General features: G+C 37.7%; 1 protein-coding gene across 1 annotated transcript; it reads right to left on the bottom strand.

The window, feature by feature from the left end:
- Nucleotides 1-1,981: 1,981 nt before the first annotated feature.
- Nucleotides 1,982-13,460, bottom strand: LOC134857166 (uncharacterized). Its single transcript, XM_063873543.1, has 4 exons — nucleotides 13,371-13,460; nucleotides 6,841-7,133; nucleotides 2,920-3,139; nucleotides 1,982-2,608 (listed from the first exon to the last, which is right to left on the bottom strand). Exons 1-4 carry the CDS (start codon nucleotides 13,456-13,458, stop codon nucleotides 2,166-2,168), a joined length of 1,044 nt encoding a protein of 347 aa, XP_063729613.1. The 5' UTR covers nucleotides 13,459-13,460; the 3' UTR covers nucleotides 1,982-2,165.
- Nucleotides 13,461-14,752: the final 1,292 nt, after the last annotated feature.

The following is a 14,752-nucleotide window of genomic DNA, read 5'->3' as shown; positions in this document are numbered from 1 at the left end:
TTGAATTTTACGAAGAATTTATGATTGAATTTTTTGATAACATTACACTAATTTGAGAAAACTGGATCAATAGCTAAAATTTTAATTTCGCCGATGATTTAAATTTTTTTTGAAAGTAGAAGTCGATCACGTTTTTTGTGCTGTTCACATTTTTGCTATTTGGTAGTTTGTTTTCTATTGAACAAAAGAAATGAAGTGAATTGAAAACAAGGCAAAGCAGAGCTTCGCATCACTTGCGATACCACTAAAATAGCGTTGCATGCTAGCTAACTGGAAAGAAAAGGAGAGCCGCTCAGTCCAAAAAACGGATACTTTTTTTAAGAAATCAAAATTAAAAAAGTGGCCTGGAATGAAGGTCTATCTGCGGAAAATGCATTCAGAATTACAATTGACGGCGTTTAATGAAAACTCAAAAATAATTATCCAGCTAAAATAAAAATAATGTCCTAAAATCTTTGACACATAAATTCCATTCTGAGATTTCTAACATTTTGTGAGATCAGGAGAAAATCATTCGTATTATAATTCCCTCGAGCCATCCAATATTAGACTAGTAAGCTGATAAAATTTAAGGTCAAAAAACTTTTTAAGCAAAAGAAAAACAAAGAAAAACATACGAAGCCGAGGCGAAGAGGATTACAAATTGCAGGAGTAAAACTCATACGGCTATAATGAGCACTGCATACGGCAAAAACATAACCGCCACATAGCACCTAAGCCGACACAACATAAGCAGACAGATAATAGGCCAACGAATTTTTTGAAACAGAATATTTCCTGTTTAAAAAAAAACAGGACCTGGTCAGATTCGAACCCGGGACCTTTGCCGTTCCAGGCCTATTGGTTACCTCCAGACTAAGTGAGCTGGAGACGCATAGAAACTTGAATGCATTATGACCAAGATACCCAAATCATTCTGTTGAACAAGTTCTTAACCCGAAAAAAAGCCTATTTGCCGTTCTGATAACACTTGCTAATCGCAAGCGTTAAGAAATCGAGTCAAACCGCGAAAAATTAAATTTGAGCCCGACAAATTTTTAGACTTTGCCTTAAAAAACATCATCGCGACCTATATAGGAGTCTTAACTACATTAATTGTTTCTTAATAATAATTTTTTAAAATAGTGGCTGCGATTCTCTGAGGATCTATGAAAAGATATCCAGCCTGTCTAAATATAGTTCGTTTCTATTATTTCCCGACATTCCAGAATTATTTGGATGACCGAAGCTCTTTTTTGCGACTCAAAGCTGTTTTTCTGCTCCAGAATTGTCGATCTCTAGAATATAGACACACACACGTTGATCCTTAAAAATGTTTTTAAGAAAACTTAGAAGCTCAGAAAAGTTTCTAGGTGCTTCCTAAAATTTAGATTTAATTTTTTGCTGCTCAAATGACTCAAAAATTGCCTAGTTAGCCGATATATTGCAAGCCGAAACCTTTCAAGTCGAATAAGGAGAAGAAAAAAAATTGATATACTGAAATCGGAGCTGGTAAATGTCGAATAGAACGGGCAACTTAAATGCAGACAAGGAAGGTCAAAAGTTTCTATTGCTTGACGAAATAACAGATAAAGAGGACCACCAATTTCAAAGAGGACCACCAATTTCAATCAATTTTTTTCAATGATTGAAATTATTTACGGCGGGAAAAGACTAGTAACCGATTGCAATACTCTAGCTAGTCGCAAGGGTAATTGAAAAAACGTTTTTTTTTTTCAGAAAACTGGATCATAGCTAGGTTTTTAATTCGCTAAAAAGTTTTCAATTTTACTTCATTTCCAAAACTAGAACTCATTTGTTTGTATATCTTGCACTTTCGTAAAGTGAGAGCGGAATTTGCGCTCCTTAAAACAAATACATGTTTTGAATTGAACTTTGATGCAATCAAGTCTGCCTGCAAAAATTCAACAATATCAAAACGACCTATATTAGTGTCTTCACTACGTTTATTGACTAAAAAAATACAAATTCTTACTTATACCGTCGCACGCTGGGCCAAAACTTACATATTAGAAAATCTCTTTCGGTAAATCTCGAAAACGATTTCCAATTAATTTTCACCGCCCCTTTCAGCACGCAAAATTTGCAATAAATTTAATCACAATCACAAACAAACAAATTCAAACAAAAAACAGTTTTTAATTTGAGTTGATAGTTTTTCTGAATTATTCTTCGGTTATTTTAACCAAGGCATCACGAACAAAACTACAAACTTGTGCGTTTTCTCGTATAAACGCATTGAGCTCTTGTGTACTTTGAAAGGCTTCTAACAGTCCTCTTTTTGCAACTTCAATTTGTTCGAGAAGAGACACCACCTCCTCCAATACTTTCTTCAGCTTACTTCTAGCTGTGATCTCTTTGAAGCTCAGTTTGTCAATGTGTTTCAAGATCTCCCGTCTTGAACTGTCTATCTTGTCCAAATATATCATCAGCTCTTTTCTCCCAGTTACCAACTCGAAAGTCTTCTGCTTATTCTCCTGGTTCCCTTTCGACATCTGCTGGTTCTCCTTCGAGCACCAGATGAGGAACCTGACAGCTGCCAACTTCGCCTTGATTGTCTCCTCGCACTCTTCCAGGTCTTTGATTACTTTTCGCCAAAACTCCGTGGCTGAAAAAAAAACAATACTATTCAAAACATTGTAGATGCTAGCAATAAAAGAGGAACTTTTATACCAAGGGGAGTTTTTAGAATTTTTTTACTATATGTCTTCCAATTCAATTTTGGCTCCCCAAATAAAGATTTCAAAGAGCACATATCGTCATAACAAAATTCGAAAACGAAAATTGCTCTTTTTAGACACATTTTTGTACGGTTTAAACTAAATATCGAGCTGCGCATTTTTCATGAGGGATGCTGTGAAAAATGAGCTTTATTTTGTGAGTTGACTCTCAACAAGAAAAATACCCTTTCTTTCTAACTTGTTCTGTCTTTTTTGATAGACTCGCGTTGGTCATCTATCTCCTGTTTCAGTGTATCCATTTCCCTGCGTAGAAAGTGTGGCGCCCCTTGAGAGTCCTTTGCCCCAGCTGTGCGTGCTCCCAGGGTTCTCTTAGCCTTCTGAGATACGTAGTCTATCTGCTGGATCTTGGCCGTCAGCTGGTTAACTTCATTCTCAAGATCCTTGTTATCTTTCTCTGCCTGAAAGTGCGATGTTTATCAGATAATTGTTGCAATGGTTCCTTTTTGAATAAAATGCATATACAATTATATAAACACAACATTCATTCCAAGTATGTTTTCAAAACATTGTAGATTCATGTATTTCTAAGCTGTTAGTTGACTTTATAATTCAACTTTGTCGAAAAGATCTCCATCTTCCGCCCGAAAAACGCACGGTAAAAATAACAATTGGGATCACTTAAAGTATAATTACAAAGACATTAAATACACACTGCTAATGATGCAATACTATGTTAATGTTCCAATAAAATATTGAATCTACCTTATGAGAAAAATAAGTAAGAATTTAGAACATTCAGTCCAGGGGTTTTGGTAAAGGCCCTTTTATTGACCTGTTCCTAAGAGTTTATTAATGGAAGTTCAAAGAGTTCAGGTTTTTTTTCGTTTCTTTGCAGTTGTTGCAGCTACAGATTTTTTTCCTGCAAAAATAACCTAATTGGAAACAACTGGACCGATTGGTTCTTTTTATTCCGCTGGGAAATCTTAAAACTATAACGTATTTTATTACTTTTACACTTTTGATGTTCGATTGAAATTGCCTTCTTTAATTAAATACTGTAGTTTTTGATATGAATTTTAACACAAAAGATCGCTTATGATCTCTTGGCTATAGTTGAATCAAAACGTTTTTGGAGGCCGAGTGATGCAGACGAACAATATGCTGGCCACTTCAGGCTGCTAAGAAAGTCTCTGGAAACTAAAAAGTATTTTAACACAAAGACGAAAACTGGTATCAACGAAAACTGGTATCAACAAAAACTGGCAACAACAAGAATCATGATTGCTCATTTGAACGACTGACTGACTTGTGAGCTTTTTTGAGATGCAATCACAAGGCAGCGCGAAAACAAAATCACCCTGCGCCATGGTTTTTTCTCACTCTGCGAGTCATAACTTGGCCAATTGATATTTTTTCTTGGCAAAAAATCTTTGATGCTTTCTACGTTTGAGAACCCTTTCCGATAGAAAAAAAAATGACTCTCACTACTTGCAGATGAACCGACAAATCTTTACAAAAAAATTAAAAATGCAAACAGAGGCGAAGCTGCGCTTCGCAAACACTACAAGAACTAGCGAGAACACAAAAAAAGCAAGAAAGTGTAATTAGAAAAAGTAGATCTAAGCCTCGAATTAGTAAAATTCTCGGATACGATCTGCAACCTAGAGATTATGAGTCTCGCGCACTAACCACTCAGCACAAACTTCCAATGCTACAGATCGTGATTATAGCAGAATTGCCACCAAATTAGTGAAGACTTTTAATGAACACTTTTATTTGCGAGTTTGATTATAAACAAAGAAGGTTCCTACTAATACACTCCGCTCGCGTATTCGATTTGAGTGATTTGCTCAAAAAAGCTTTGGAAATTGTTTCAGGCTGAAATACCTTGAAGTATTTCAAAGTTATATAGCTTGAATGAATCTCGATAAAGTTAAAAGCTTGCAAACAGATTATTAATATGAAATCAACCAAGTTGTTTAAGTTTCACTGCTTGAATAGCTTGCTATTTGGCAGTTAGGTGGAGAAAAAACATATTTTTCTTAACTTGTAGAAAACCAGCACGCAAGTGTAAAAAAAAGATGCAAAATCTGGGAAACAATATAACTGCGTTCTGAAAATTTCACGAAGAAAAACAAAACGCAACACTTTTTGCAATAAAATGCATACATAGCATAACAAACTAACCGACAAAAATAGAAAAGAAAGCAGTCGAAAACATTTAAAAAATTGATTTATCAAAAAACTTCCTACATTAGTCGTGATTTGTCTTGAATAAAAGTACCTTCTATGATAATGTGCTAAGAAGTAGGACCACTGAATGTTAAATAAGCACCAAAAATAAACTTATAAGGTACCAAAGCCGACCATTCTTGACCAAACACGTTAAGCCAAAAAAAAATGCAAAATCTGGGAAACAATATACCTGCGTTTTGAAAATTTCACGAAGAAAAATAAAACGCAACACTTTTTGCAACAAAATGCATACATAGCATAACAAACTAACCGACAAAAATAGAAAAGAAAGCAGTCGAAAACATCAAAAAAATTGATTTATCAAAAAACTTCCTTCATTAGTCGTGATTTGTCTTGAATAAAAGTACCTTCTATGATAATGTGCAAAGAAGTAGGACCACTGAATGTTAAATAAGCACCAAAAATAAACTTATAAGGTACCAAAGACCAAAGCCGACCATTCTTGACCAAACACGTTAAGCCAAAAATGTTTTTTTTTTCGAAGACTTAAAAACGCAAAAAGTTTTTAGGTTCCCACTAAAAACCACTTTATTAAAAACTGTTTTGCTTCTCAAACGACTCAAAAGCCGATATAATTTAAGCCGGAGCCTTTTGAGCCAAATAAAAAGAAAAAAGAAAATAAAAACTAAAAAAATATATTACTTAGACCAAAAATGCTCAAAAATTGTTTGCTCTCCATCTGTCTGTTAGTTGACGAAGGTATAGATATAGATTACCATAATTTGAGTAATCCTGTGATTAGAGCAATTTACGGGAAAAAAATCTAGTGCCCGATTGCAATACACTTGCTTATCACAGTGGTTAAAATAATTCATGCCTCACATTGAAGTGCCATTTTAATTTAAGCTCATTTAAGCCTTGTTGGTTATAGACAGTCAATTTTTGTTGTGGGAAAATTAATTCAAAGAATTCAGTGTTACAATGAAACTGAATTTCTGGTGCTTTTGTCGTTTTCTCTACAACTGTTTAAGATATATGATTGAAATTTTGATACATGCTGAATGGAATTATTTGGAAAGAGCTACCCAAATCAAAATTTGAGAAACCTTGTTTTGAGGCTTAAAACATTCAATGTCATAACTAGCTCCATAAGTGTTCTTGCTTTACCAAAATCCTAGCAAATAACGCAAAGAATTTGAAATTATAGGCTCAAATTGGGTTGTTGGAAGCTCATCAGCTCGGAAAATCCTGACAAGAGTTACTAGATCTCAGGATCCAGAATCAAAAATGGTCGGATCTGATTTGATGATACAGACATTAAAACTTCTTGGGCGCCTATACCAGAAACTTGAACAAAACTAAGATACAAAGTAACTGCTGATTAAAATACTGTGCATCGACCGGCAAGTCATTTTTTCAAAAAATGCTGGAACAGTTTTTTGACGGCGTATTTTGATCACCAGCGCGAAATTACCAGAATATTTAGCCATTTTTTGGCGACGGCCCAAGTAACTTTTTCAATTTTTCAATGTCGTTGTTTCGTACCATAAAAACAGTTCAGTCCCATCCGCTTCCCAAAAAAAAACAATTTGAGCCCATTTATTCAACTTGTTCGAGTTTTTTGCGATACTATTTCTACAGCAATAGCTTCTTTAAAACTATTTGTGATATACTTGCTATTTTCAGTCTTTAAACTAAACCTCTCAAATATTGATGCGGTAAGCTCCTTACAAACAGTTTCAGTCAGCATTTGTCAAAATGTCAATCCTATATCTGAAATTACTGCAGAGAAAACACCAAAAACGTGAAAAAATTCGTTCATTTGCTTGGTGAAATCAAAACTTCTATGCTCCTTGATAGTAGAAGTGATTCTTTTTTATGCGAAACATTAATAATTGTTACACTGCTCCAAAAACTTGAATTAGACAAGGGATAAAATGATTGCGTACTCACTCAATCATACCTGTTGTCTACTTCTGCCGATGGCGAGAGTTGCCTCCGATTTAAGCTCATTCTGCTTTCTATGCAGCACATCCAGATGTTCGATTGCAGCAAGAGTCCTCACTTTATTCGGTAGCATCAGATCACTCGGTTTGAATTTGGTGTACCCCGCTCTTCGCAAAAGATCATCTATATGCCTGAACCATACAAGTGGGTGATTTCTCACTGCTTCTGGATTCGTCATTTGGCTAACGTCGTCAAAGTTTTGCAAAACGCATTCGGCTGGGTCATAGTTGAAATACTGAGACATGACACCTAAGCAATTTCAAACAAAACTTTCATGTGAGTATAATCTGCCGTAAATTATGTATTTGGAGAATATAGGATAATTTTTGCCTGAAATTGACCGCGCGCTATTCAGGGGAAAAGGCTCGATTATCTTAAAATAAGAAAAACTCCTTCTCTTTACCTTCCATCAAATTAACAAAAATTTTGACGGAAAAGCTTCAAAAATTAAAATCCAAACAAAGTTTAGAGCATCTTCAAAAATTGTCATTTATTCAAAAGTAGATGGCTACCCACTATTCATTACGAGCAGATTCTGCTTTTTGTTCCGATCCCCCATGGACGGAAACGCCCAGAGTATCTCTTTTCTTCAAGTCAGCTTCGAAGAAAAAATTTATCAAGCTATTGAAATATATTTCTCATGCTTATTCAAGAAGCATCATGGCCGAGAAAAAGCAAAGAATAGGTAATGAGAGCAGTTAATCTGCTTCAAACAAACCTTCTAAGTGTGATTATTTTAGATATTCATTTGAAAATTATTTTTAAATTGAAAGCATAACACGCGGTTGAATCTCAAAAAAGAAAGAATTTATTTCTCAAGAATTTAAACAAATTTAACGTGTGTTTAAACAATATTCGGAATTGATTTAACCCGAGAGGACAGCAAAGGGATCTCGAAGATAGCATCTTAAAAGTGCGAATAACTTACGATTTCACAAAGGTTTATAACAAAACAACTTATGAAAAATACCTCACTGCAAAATTTCTGATAATCATAAAAAATTCTCCTAAAATTGAACACAACTTACACTTGGTGGAACAGTGAAACAGTTACAATTAAGTGGAGTGCAAGAGGGAGCCAATGCAGAGCAAACATTTTCTGTTCAGGCTAACAAACTTGGTTTCAATCAAGTTAAATTTATTTTTTTACTAAGAGGCGAAGCTGATCTTCGCACAAAAAATAAATGAATTTGAAAAAAAAAACTGTCTAAAAAATTTTTCATAAAAAAAGTAAAAGCCGAAAAAAGATTGAAGTGAAACCTACTGCAATATTAGAACTTTTAAACGCTGCTTTTAGAACTAGAAAGAAGCCAAGAAAAACCTTTGTGGAAAGTAAGCCGACATAATTAGGTGTTGAAAACCAAGATCAATGTTCAAGAATGAAATGTGAAGCTTTTCGCATAACTTGTATGAATCATCAGATACTGAAAATTAAAAAAATATATAAATTAAACAAGCAACAACGAAATATCTGGTACATCTATAAAAGAGATGCAACATTCAGAAAGAGAACAGACACGCGACCCGCAGAGTCAGCCTAAGGGCCCGACTCCGCGGGGAACGCTCATACGCGGATAGTCAGAGTGCTCTGCAAATACTCTTCTTGGCTTTTCAACTGTGGTGATTATGTTGAACATGCAACGCCTCCATTGTCAAAAGGTGATTAGATCGGGTGCTTGCGCAAGAATCTTTGTCTCGTATTTTGTGACTCATTCGCAGTCGCTCAGGTACTCTGCTACGGGTACTGTCGTCTCCAGATGCTCCTTCTGTTGTGTGGAGAAGTGACGGTCAGTTTGTCCGACGCAGCGGGCGTTGCTGCCCGGACACCGAAATTCACAAACTACACGACTACTTCGCAGTTCTGTAGCAACTGGCGCTTTCAGAGAGGGCAGAATAATTTGTAACTTCCGGGTGGTGAAGATGACACCCATATCCTGCATCTTTCTGAGCCTCTTGTCAAACTGATCAGAGGTTACGGCGGTACGGTAGCACCATATTCGGCCGCTCATTCCAGACGGTCGGGCGGAAAACATCATGACTCTCAAGCACATTAGCCGACGGATTCTGCCGTATTTTCTCGATCGTACCAAAAATGATAGGATCAACGAGCGAAGACATGAACTGGTGTTGAGATAAGTTTTTTTGAGCTTCTGTATGCCAATATCGAAAGCAACCCAAGTAGAAAGGGCTGATGTATCCTGTGAAAAGCGCCCTCGACAATATTCCACTTGTACTTGACTGGTGCACATGCGAGATAGAACAGGAGGTAAAGACCGGTATCTGTGGGTTTGTGGTAACAACTAGCGGACGCACGGTCATCCTCGCGCTCAATCATTAGCTCCAGAAACAGATATCAGGACGGTCGCTGTCTTCGGCAAAGTCTCTCTTAAGTGACCGGAGACTTTATCCCAGAAACTCTTCATCCAAATATTGGCTAAATAAACAGCAAATTTAGAGCACATCGCAAGGCTAGCTCTTTGACCAAACCAGGTGTCGTTGTGCAGAATCATGACATTCCGAACGGCCAGATTCACGAACTCAAAAAAATTTTGAAACTCGGGGAACTATTTCTTGTCCGAATAGAAAATCAGCGGCTAATTGGATCGACTCAGTAACAAGAACATTAGCGTAGAGACTCTTCAGGTCAAGGGAAATGGTACCTTATCTTTGGCAACAGCTTCTTTCATTTTGACTGGAAGTCTCGATGTTGGCGCCGGGTAATTGTTCCAACCATCTTGACAGTGACTGTGACAAGTTTTCATAACAGGAACCTGGGAACGACAAAATTGGTCTCAGCGGACTACCTTGCTTGTGCAATTTAGCCAGACCATACAAGCGAGCTGGCTGAGCCCCACAACTGCGTGACTTCTCATCAAAGTCGGCATTGCTTTTGTTCGCATCTTTCAAGAGCTTGAGACTTCTGTTGAATTCTTCCTCTATTTCAACCCGTCGTTGGTTGCCCTCTTCAACTACCTGGAATTGTGGACTGACCAGGACATCATTAGGCTTCCGTAGGTAAACACTCTTCTTCGTGATACAGTAGCCTGCGCCCTTGTCAAGTGGCACTGCCTTTAGGTCGTTTTCGACGAGGTACTTCTTCATTCTGGCGAACGAACGGCTTGTGAGTCGCTCGAGCACATTACTGGAATACCTGTAAGCAAGCTCAGTCAGGTGGCTGATATCTTTAAGGTTCTCTCCATTAGCAACCACTGGGTTCACAACAAATCTGTCAAACTGTCCAAGAGACTCGATGCCCAATTCTTCCATACTTTCTTCAACAAAATCTACATCTTTCAGGGATGCTAAAATTTGGCGACTGTGGTAACCAAGCTTCCAATCTATTTAACTGCCCCACAAACCCGACTGAACTAACCCCAATAGACCTGTGACTTCGGCCGGCCGAAGTAGCAATGTTCCTTAGACTCGGGCCACGCTTGCATGACGCGCCCCCTATGGGCAACTAACAACAACAACAACCAACGTTTCAAGAGCTCCAAAACATTTTCCGCTATCCCGGTCAAAATTTTCACCGTTTTGTGATATGGAACATTATCTTGTTGAAAAAGCCCTCAAATACATGTTGCGCAAAATGTGTTCTCTCAGAATATTGATGTAAATTTAAGAACTCATTTTACCGTCGACTTTGAAAAGCTTTCTTTCACTCGAAAACTTTATTAGCTTAAAAGCACCAATCCTTTTCCGCCAAAAATGGCGTAATGTAGTTCTTTCTTAAAATTTGGGCCTAATCGGTCTTCAGGCAGTTTACTTACGGTAAGGTAAAAGAGCTAAAATAATCAAATTGCAGCATGAATTAAACCTTGCAATTCAACCTGAAACTAGGCTCAGTTTCTCTCGACATTGAGACACAATTTTCTAATTTCTTGAACAAAAACATCAGTAGTTTGAAAAGCTTTTCGGAGAAATACTCCATCATCAGTCATCAGAAATCTGAAACGAAAGCACCGTTGAGTGAAATGTAAAAAAGTAGATTGTGAAAAACAATGATAGAAGGAATGAGAGGCTGATCAACAGTCAAACAAGAGTTCTCTTCTGTAGAATACCTCAGAGGGCATACGTCAGCGCTCGGCTCCGATATTCATCTTTCGTATTGAGACTGGGACGGATGGCGCGAATATGCAGGGCTTCTAATGCAAGTAAAAAAAATTGAGAGAAGGTGACGAGTCGAGCACTTTGACATCGTCCAGAGAAACTTGCGAAGACGTGCATTTAGTGAAAGCACTGAACTGGCATTCCTGCTCTTCCATGTTCTTCAATCCTTGTTGAGAGGTATCGAACTGTTTGTCCGACATAGGTGGCATGGTAGCCATGACAAGAAATGTGATTAACAACATTACTACCTAAGGAAAAGGGAACCTTGGATTTAAGCGCAGGAGCGCAGTTTTCAGTGGTGAAATAGATATTGCAAGTATCGATAATTTTCTTGATGTTACGAGCCAAGTTCTCACTGCCTGGACCACGGTATTGAAGAGCCAAAGCAAAACGCGTACGGCTTAACTTTTCAGCTGCACTAGCGTAACGTTTAGTCTCAACGCGTTTGGATAAGATGTTTGTAAGAAAATTGTTAATGATCGATTGTACTACTGCCTTAGGATACTGGTTGATCGTGAGAACTTTTTCGGCTTTAGTCAGGCTTTCCGTAAAACTCTCCCATGTGCTGGTGGAATAAAAAACCGGGTAGACAAAACCCGAGACAGTTCCCGATTTCCAGAGCTTGGGAGCAGTTGCATGCTAATTGAAGATAACACCAGTGTCTGTTTTCTTCCTGAACCAATTGGTATAGACAAAACCGTTGGAAAGTTTAGCAGACATGTCCAAGAACGCCAAGCAGCCATCATCACTGGGTTCCGCGACAGTGAACTTCAAGTTCTCGTGTAGAGTGTAGACTTTTTACAGTAGGAATCATGTACGGAATCTCACCATCTCACACCGTTCTGATAATGTCATCCACACATCTGTGATAAACTATAGAATTGAAAGCAAGCTCATCATCATACTGCGAGAGGAAAATAATGTCAAGCAAAGGGCCAACGGGTGATCAATCGCCACTCCATCAACCTGGCGGTAATAACCCATGGGAGTTGAAAACAGCATATTGACAGAAACAAGCTTGAGAAGCTGAATAAAAGCATCAATCAAACGAGTGGTGGTTGAGCGAAATCACCACTATTCAAAAAATCAGCGCAAAGAAGAATAGTTTCTTGGACGGGGACATTGGTAAACAAGCTAACCACGTCCAGACTAACCAGTTTTTCGTCGGAATTCAATTTCAAGTTACACAAAGAATCCTTAACGCCTGCAACATGGCAATTTATACGAGCTTGAGGAAGTCCACCAATCCAATCAGCAAGAACCTTCGAAACAGGCTCGTAGGCCGAATCAGGCATCGAAACGATCGGCCGCAAAGGTGAGTTGGCCTTGTGCACTTTAGCGAGGCCATAAAAGCGAGCTTAAAAATTTTCTTTTTAATAGAATCTGAATCACCATTGAAGGCTTTAATATGATATCAAACATGACTATCGACTACCTTCTCTTGAAGAAGACAAAATCAGTTAAAATAACCAGCCCTATGCCATAGTTCCTTCGCACTCCGAAATTCTGATAAGAACATCCAGGTTCCGATGATTATTTGAGACACCTGATTTCGCATGGAAAACAAAAAGAAGAAACTGAACACGCGAATAAATAGTTCCTACCCATTTTCAACGGTCGGAAAAACAAAACAGCATGCATAAAATCTGCAATGCAATTGCTTGAAATGCTATAACTCTTCTATTTAAGGTAGGACACTGGCCCCTTCAATTTTGCTACGGATTCACATTACAAAAATAAACTAGCATGTTACTGTGCAAGTACAAAACACTTTCGAAATATTTTGAGCTTCAAAAATATAGAAGATGCTTTTTAAAATTCGAGAAAAAAAAAATATTTTTGTAATTTTTGTTGTCTAAATTTCTAGAAACTGCGATTGATTTATGTAAATAAATAAATGTAACCATATTTATGAGTTAAAAAATAACCGTAAGCATTCTTGTAAAATTTAAGTTCGAGGGTCAGCCTCTCTGCAAATTTTGTCTGAAAATCACAAATATTTAGCCGTTTTTCTTGAGATTGAAAAGACTAGTTTGAATTTGTTTAAGAGCCCGAATCATGAATAATAGGGCTTAAACATTATACCTTACTTAACCCCATGCGAGCTTTCCTTGAGGTAGTCAAAATTTGTTGACAAAAATTACCTTTTTGAGCTTTGTAAAACAATGCATTGATAAATAAATGCAATCCTCGTGGAAGATCCATACGAAAGTGCTCGATAGAACATTTTGAAAATGTTAGATGATGTATTCGAAAAAAAGGTCTTTTCAATCAAACTAAACCAGCAGCCTAGTCTCAAAACTAACACCCCACCATAAAGCTACAACTTACTGACAGAGATCGAAAATATCTATAAGTAACTTCACTCTCCCTTACCAATAAATGCATCCAGAACCCTTTCTTTGCATGAAAGCTCGTTTTCTTTCAGGTTTTTGAATCCTTCTAAGCTTCGAATGAAGTTCATTACATTCTGAAAAGTGACAAGCATAGATAGGCATAAGTGCACCCTGTTTACAGGTTAGAAAATGGACAAGTTAGAATATGAAGCTTAGGACAGTTATTTAGTCTATTACTGTTGATTCAAACGTTTACGCACATTGTGTGCGTCATCAGGATTAATTTTTTTTAGCAATATTTATAGTAAAATCTGATCTTTGATCTTACTGTAAATATTGTAAAAAACTTAATCCTGAAAAGTTCACCGTCCGGAGACGAACCTGTGGTCTAGGGGTCACGAGCGGGTAGCCGACCACTGGACGAACTTTCCCGCTACTAACCTTAGTTGAAAGTTCCTTACAAGATACACTGCACGATGCCTGACGACGGAAAACCACGCAGCGCCACTGCCAAATCTAACTCGAAAGACTATAATCCTACCATCTCAGAATTGGTATGGGCCTCCGATGAAGACACGAACAAGCTCCTATCGGGCCTCCAAAAGTCTAGCCTCTCATGCCTACTACGTGAATGCCTTTCACAATTGAAAGTCTCACAAAACAAATAAGCCTTTTTGACGGAAATTGTCACATCCTTGTCATCAGGTCTTAACGATTTCAAACTAGCTTTCCAAATATCGAAGAATCAGTGCAGGAGATTTTTACTGGAACTAAACAAGTTAAAAACAAAAAGGAGACAACATCTCCAAAAGCTGCCGAGCAGGCACCCGACTACACTCCACTGCGAACAGTGAAAACCACGGATGCGCATCTATGCCAAATTCGAATAGACGGAATACCAATCCGGAAGGCTGGTTTCTTACCCTTCACCGTTGCTCGCAACGGCCTTGCAACTATTGTAGCAGCACAATAGTTGCAACTCGGAACGTCCTCTGCTATTCTGTAGTTCGTTGTCGTTTTCAATCTCGATTTTCGTCCTGTTCGCTATCGCAGATAAAGTTGTTCTTGTCTTTCTTTCTCGTTTTAGCCAAAATGGCCGTTTCTGACGTTTCTCAGAAATATGACGTCATAATTCGAATTTTTGAAATTTAAAAATACTAGAATATTCCAGCCCTCACCGTCTGGCTAATCGTTCCAATAACGTTCTTAGTCCTTAATAACCACAGATCCGGAAGGCTTACTGCTAAAAATTCGAAGTCTGCACAAATTGCATTTTGGCCATTCTGGTCGAATGTCACATACTCCCCGGACAGTCCGGTCAATGTCCTCATTGAATCGCGCAATGTTCATAAAATGGTTACAGTGTCATCGAACAGAATTTACAAAATGAACGAAATTACTTTTATCCACGTCACTTCAACT

Source organism: Symsagittifera roscoffensis, chromosome 1 (assembly GCF_963678635.1).
Source record: "Symsagittifera roscoffensis chromosome 1, txSymRosc1.1, whole genome shotgun sequence".
Lineage (NCBI taxonomy): Eukaryota > Metazoa > Xenacoelomorpha > Acoela > Convolutidae > Symsagittifera > Symsagittifera roscoffensis.
Note: the sequence above shows the minus strand (reverse complement) of the source record. Positions and strands in the feature narration are given on the sequence as shown.